This window comes from Hemicordylus capensis, chromosome 4 (genome assembly GCF_027244095.1).
Source record: "Hemicordylus capensis ecotype Gifberg chromosome 4, rHemCap1.1.pri, whole genome shotgun sequence".
In the NCBI taxonomy this organism is placed as follows: domain Eukaryota; kingdom Metazoa; phylum Chordata; class Lepidosauria; order Squamata; family Cordylidae; genus Hemicordylus; species Hemicordylus capensis.
The window spans coordinates 238,993,798-239,000,401 of record NC_069660.1 but is presented as its reverse complement, the minus strand read 5'-3'; the positions used below and the strand labels follow the sequence as shown (position 1 = coordinate 239,000,401).

Genomic DNA, 6,604 nt, shown 5'->3' with positions numbered 1-6,604 from the left:
TCTAGGAGGCGCGCAGCCACAATTTCTATCTGGAGGAGAGAGAGAGAGCGCGCTCCCGCGGACCAGCCAGCGTCCCCGAATTGCGCCTGCGTGCGCGGCGTCGACCGCAGCGGGGTTTGCAGCTGCTGCGTCCTCTAGGAAGCGAGAGTCAGGTCGGGCCGCCGGCCTGTTGCAGGGGCCGCCATGTTGCGCTCCGCTGCTTTTCGGGACCTCTTTAGACGTTCGGTAAGGTGGGAATCGGGAAACCGTGACTTTTTTTTTTTTTTTTTTAAGAGGGTCGGGCGTTCCTGGCAGCGTCGACGGAGGGCAGTAGAGGCCAAGGACACGACGGCCTCCCCCTTCCTCGGGGAAGGGGAAGGGGAGGAGATGCATGCATAACGTACCATGATGGCTGTCTGTCTGTCTGTCTCTCGGGGTGGCGGGAAGCAGCGAAGGGCATGGTGGGGGTGGGTGGGAGCTTCTCCTGTGGAGCGAGTGGAAAGGCGGAAGACTTAGCATTGCAAGAAGTCGCCATGCTTCGGGAGGCCGTGGGCGTCCCGGTTGCCATCCTGTGAGAATCGAGCTATATAGTGACAACCAGAGACCCAACTCTGATTTGGTCAGATGGCGGGGTGGATGGATTGATGCCCCGCTTTCCCACAAGCGCGCAAAGAATTGAAAGCAGCGTGTGGGCAGCTGAACTCTCCCCTGGCCTGAGCTTTTCGCCCTACGGTTGCTGCGTCCCGGTTGTTTTTCCCTCAGCAAGGACTAACGTTTGGTTTTCGGAGAAACACCGGGGAAAACAAACGCAAAAGCTGGGTTGTAGCCGGCCTGTGAGACATTTTAAATCGACCTCCCTGCTGCTTAGGTGTTTGGGGACAGGTGTTTGAGTGAAACGCACACAGGTCTGCTGCTGTCGCCGCTAGTCTGGCCGCGAGATGACCTTTTAGAAATATTTGACGGTGACTTGTCTTTGGATGGGCCTGTCAAGGCCATGATAACTGTGCAGGATTTCCAGGTCCAAAGACAGCATCATGCCTCTGAATAGCCCGTGCTAGGAGCAGGCAAGAGAGGAAGGGTGTTGCCCTCATGTCCTGCTTGTAAGCAGCCCACTGGGGAAACGGCATCCAACACGAGATGAATTTCTGGTCCAATCCACCAGGGTTCTGGACTTCCAGGAGAGATGTTCTGTGGTGGGGAGAGGGAGGGGATTTTGGGGGGCAGTACTTTCCATCTGTTCCATCTTCCTCTTGGTATTGGATTTGCCCAGGGCATGTTCTGGTTTCCCGTTTTTGTCCACAGATCTAGGTTCCAAGTATTATTATTATCATCATTATTTTAATTATTTATTTGATTTCTATACCGCCCTTCCAAAAATGGCTCAGGGCGGTTTACCCAGAGAAATAAACAAATAAGATGGAACCCTGTCCCCAAAGGGCTCACAATCTGAAAAGAAACATAAGATAGACACCAGCAACAATCACTGGAGGTACTGTGCTGGAGGTGGATAGGGCCAGGTACTCTCCCCCTGCTAAATAAAGAGAATCACCACATTAAAAGGTGCCTCTTTGCCAAGTTAGCAGTACACATATATGCATGTGCACCCATACACTCATGAATCAAATGACAGCAGCTTGTTCTGGTTTTTGTTCTCTGACAGCAGAGGAGTAGCTTCTGTTTAAACCTATTGAATTCTAAATTAGGAATACCTTTGCGACTTGTTTCATATTATTGTTTTCCCTTCCACGAGAGATACTTAGAACTACTTGGGTCCAGCCCAAGCCCCCCGGACACCTGAGGCAGTGTGGTGATCCCCTCTACACACGGCATACAGAGTGCACTGCACACCAGACCCTCCCCACTTTTGCTCTTCTTTCCTATCCCTGTGGTGCAGAGTGGCTACATGCGAATTCCCTTCCCAGTCTTAGCCCTTACATTGCAGTTTCACCTTACATAGTTGTGGTGATGGCAACTACTGCCACCACTCCTGCCCCTTGTCTCACCCTCCTCCCCCCCCCTTTTTTTTTTTAAGGCAGATGGTAGGAAACAGAAAGTCAGGAAGCGGCCCAGAGGTTAGTGGGAAGGCAGTGGGGGAGGTGATGGATATGCTGCCACTGCCACCAAGTGGGATTTGGGGGATGCAGCAAGGCAGCTGGTGGACAGTCTGCTGCCTCACCTCACCCAACCTCATTAATAGTAAAGTTGCAGCCAGCCTATTATCTCTGATAAGTCTTGCACGGAATATCATGATGTAGATAGCATTTTCCTAGTGTACGTGTTTATGTTGTGTGAGACTTGTTATGTTGTGTAACTGCAGTTTTCGTAAACACTTTTTAAGCTTTCAAAGTGTTTTCTAGTTTTTATTTGAAATAATAAAATGAAATAACCTTGAAATAATCTGGGATGGATTATTTATATTATCGTTATAGAAAATAATGAGTTTGAGGTCTGCAACTTAGCAAAGATAATGTAGTTGGGGTTCAAGTGACATTCCTTTAGAAGAGTGGCCTTTTGGCTCTGTGCCTGTGCTGTGAGAGGACAACTCAACAGTATTTTTGTTGAGATTAGTGCTCTTAAACACATTATTTGGAAGTGATTATTCTGAAATAGGTGGGACTGTTCTATCTAATGGGATTTGAATTAGTGTTAAATGTAATATTAAACACCATTTTAAAATTGCTCCCCAAGGGATGCATATCACATTTTAAAGACGATAATTGATCTTATCATCTGTAGTTGGGGTCCCAAGAATCTCAAAAACAATTTTAAGAACCTCTTTACTGCACAAACTGCTTCAGTGAAAATAAATATGTTGTAGCTTTAATTTTTTACAAAGGCACTGAAAACTGAATACATAGGTAGACATGCTGTGGTTTCTCTATTAAAGTTCCTGTGGGAAAGAGGCATTTATAACAAATCTTATCAGGGAAAGGTCAAAGATTGAGTATACCTAGGCTATTAACTTCCACTTGCTTTGAGGAAATAACTAGGGATGTGCACAGAACCGGGCAGGGGTGGCTCGAAGGAGTGACGGGGGTAGGACTTTAAGGGTGGGGAGGGTGCACTTACTGCTCCTCTTGCTTTTCCCCCACCGGTGCTGTAGTTCTGAGAAATCCCTCCGGGAGGCAGCATACCTCCCGGGCCCCTTCCCCTCTCCAGCTGGAAGTGACCGGAAGTACTAGACATGCGAGCGCGCGCCCGGTACTTCCGGCCACTTCTGGCGGATGGGGCGGCAGGGAGGTATGCTGCTGCCCCGAAGGATTTTACAGAACTCCAGCACCGGCGGGGGAGGGGTAAGTGCGCCATCATCCCACTCCCTTAAAGTCCCACCCCCGCCAAATGTTCGAACAGGCCAGTGTTCGAACCTGTTCTGAGGCCTGTAAAAGGCCTCCAAACAGGTTCATTCAAATCCCTAGAAGTAACTTGCCTAGGGAGCAAGAGGTTGCCAGTTATCTCCGCTGGTATATTTCCCAGACTATGGGAAACAGCTATATCAGGCAGCAGCGATATAGGAAGATGCTGAAAGGCATCATCTCATACTGAGTGGAAGATGGCAATGATAAATCCCACCTGTATTCTACTAAAGAAAACCACCTGGCTCTGTGATTGCCAGGAGTAGACACTGACTCGACGGCACAACTTAACTTTACCTCTCCTACCTAGGTAATATAAATTAAGGAGCAGGAGGTGGAAAAACAGACCTGGAACTTGATACAGTTGGTTAAATAAAGATTTCCCTGGTATTAGCTATGAATTTATTATTTTTTCTTTGTAAAAAGCTTTGAGAACTTTTGTTGAAAAGCAGTGTATAAATATATGTGGTAGTAACAGTAGTAGAATAACCCTCCCTCCCTCTTTGATTATGTGTTGTACATAAACATAAACTATAGGGGGAGAAGAAAAGTTTACCTCCTATATTTACATGTTTAACTTAAAATGTTGTTTGTAGATTAAACAGATCCGATGTTTTCATACGACAACTTCATGCAATGGTGGTGGAGGAGCTTTGTTTGTGGTGAGTAATTTTGTACATAAAACTAAAACAAATGTAAGTGACAGTTCAAAGTGTGGTTTTTAAATTTATATTGAATCTTTCAGTTAGGTTATTCTTCTTTTATGCAGTAATATTAAAAATATTTTCTCAGCAAAGGTAAGGTTACATGGATGCATTTTTGTGTGATGCCTTGGTATTAATATGGATCTGATAGTAATGTGATGCATTTGTATTAGTATGGAAGTGGTGTGTTATCAGTATGCTGATGACACTCAGATCTATTTCTCCATATCAGCGTCATCAGAAGAAGGCATAACCTTCCTAAATGCCTGCATGGAGGCAGCAATGGGCTAGATGAGGGATAATAAACTGAATCTAGATAAGATGGAGGTACAGTCGTCCTTTGCCAATTGCGGATTTCTCAAATGCAGATCTGAGTATCTGTGAATGGGAAATTGTGTCCACCCTTGCTGACCGTGACCCGAATAACTGTGGTTTGGCAACATTTTTTTCAAATTTGGTAGGTTTGGGGGATCATTTCTGGGGGTCAGGGGGTGGTTTTTCTATTTTTTTATTATTTTTTCTTGTCTTTTCCAACCACAATCCCCCTAACCCCTTGTTTCCCATGCATTGCTGTGCCTCGTCAACCGTGAATTCGCCAACCGCAAGGGTATCAAGGAACAGAACTCCCACTGTTGACGAGGGATTAATGTACTTATTGTGTGGGGTCAGAACTCCAGAGACTATTTTGATCTGCCTGTTCTAAATGGGGGTCACACTTCCCCAAAAGGAACAGGTACGCAGTCTGGGAGTGCTTCTGGATCCACACCTCTCCCTAGTATCTCAGATTGAAGCAGTGGCCAGAGGTGCTTTCTGTCAGCTTCGGCTGATAAACCATTTGCGTGCATTTCGTGAGATGAACCACCTTAGAACGGTGGTACATATGCTGGTAACCTTCAGACTTGACTTCTGCAATGCGCGCTACACGGCGCTGTCTTTATACATAATCCAGAAACTGCAGTTGGTATAGAATGCAGCAGCCAGCTTGGTCTCTGGGTCGTCTCAGAGAGACCACATTATTCCTGTGTTGAAAGAGATACACTGGCTGCCGATAGGTTTCTGGGCAAAATACAAAGTGCTGGTTATCTTCTATAGATCTTCTCTATATATAATTCTCTAAGACAGTGTTTCTCAACCACCGGTCCGTGGACTGGTCCCAGTCCGTGAGGTATCACTAATAAAAATCACCCTCCCCCCAAAAAACCATATTTTTGGGCCAGTAGGGGCGACCGGGAGCTCTCCGGAGCTCATTTCCAGGCAGCCCTTGCTGCTGGATAACATTCATTTCATTCCTTTGAAATGAACATTATCTAGCAGAGGGCTGCCTGGAAATGAGCTCTGGAGAACTGCCCAAAATTGTTTATTGAGAGGTGCCCAGGGGTGGGGTTGGGGTGAGGGGGGGCGACCCCCTTACTAACTGCTGGTCCAGGAAACGGTGCATGAATAATGTACCGGTCCATGACTCCAAAAACATTGAGAAACACTGCTCTAAGACATACCCATGGTTAATCCCATGCATGGCAGCTCTCGTGAGAATTCACAAGCAGAAGCACCTGATTGGGCAGTGGGGATTCCATATGCAGATAGGGAGGAGAAGCTTGTGAGAACAGAAGCACCATGATTGGGCAGTGGGGATTCCATATGCAGATAGGGAGGAGGAGCCTGTGGCACTGTGGTGATTGGGCAGTGGGGATTCCATATTCAGATAGGGAGGAGGAGTGTGATGGTTAAGGTCAGTTGGAATGCAACTGTTACTGGTTGGAAGATGTTCTTAGAGGAGATGAATCTATATATATAAAAGGATAGTGGGCAGGGGTCTGCGAAGAGAGTGGTCGTGAGGGAGGAAAGAGCCCCTTCAGGAGAAGGAGGCTGCCATTTTGTGAATTAGATTAGGAAACAAGATGAACAAGACCTATTAACTCAGGAAGAGGGGAAGAGAGAAGGGAGGGGGGAAAGACAGAGGGGAAGAGCATGTGGAGGAGAGAGAAAGAGAGAGAAAGAAGGGAGGGGATGAGAGAAAGATGGAAGGGCAAGGGACGGGCCCGAGCCTGTCAATGGCCTGAGGGGAATGAGTGGTAATGGTGGCGGCGGCAGCAGCAAGAAAGGGCCCAATCAACCACTGCTGCTGTTTGGGGCTACCGAGACCATTGCCAGAGGGAGGCAGGCAGGCAAGGGACAGGCCCGGGCCTGTCAGCGGCCTGAAAGGAATGAGCGGCCATGGCGGTGGTGGCAGTAAGGAATGGCTCAGACAACCGTTGCTGCTGCTGCTCTTGTGGGGAGGAGCAAGGCTCAGGAGAGGGTGGGGAGATCTCTGGGGGTAGGAGGCTGCAACTTGGCCAGTAGGTGCCAGCAACGCTGCAGCTGTGTCCAAGAGGGGTGAGGGAGATGGAGTAAAGATCCAGTTGGTGGGGACTAGAGACAGGGCCTTTTTCGTTGTGGCCCCTCGGCTTTGGCGCACCCTCCCTGAAGAGCTTCACCATGCTCCCTCCTTCAGTGTTTAAAAAAAAAATCTTAAAACACACCTTTTCAAGGAGACGTGTTTTCAAGGAGTGTGTGTGTATGTGTATGTAT

At 47.6% G+C, this 6,604-nt stretch overlaps 1 protein-coding gene across 2 annotated transcripts in view; it reads left to right on the top strand.

The window, feature by feature from the left end:
• Positions 1-62: 62 nt before the first annotated feature.
• Positions 63-6,604, top strand: part of NDUFV2 (NADH:ubiquinone oxidoreductase core subunit V2) — a 28,278-nt gene continuing 21,736 nt past the window's right edge. The window contains exons 1-2 of one of the 2 annotated variants that reach the window (XM_053244096.1): positions 63-225; positions 3,929-3,994. In XM_053244096.1, the coding sequence (XP_053100071.1) occupies positions 184-225; positions 3,929-3,994 (108 nt within the window). In that variant the 5' untranslated portion in view covers positions 63-183. Of the gene's footprint in view, positions 226-355; positions 380-3,928; positions 3,995-6,604 lie in introns of those variants that run through there. The other variant, XM_053244097.1, reaches the window with a different exon arrangement.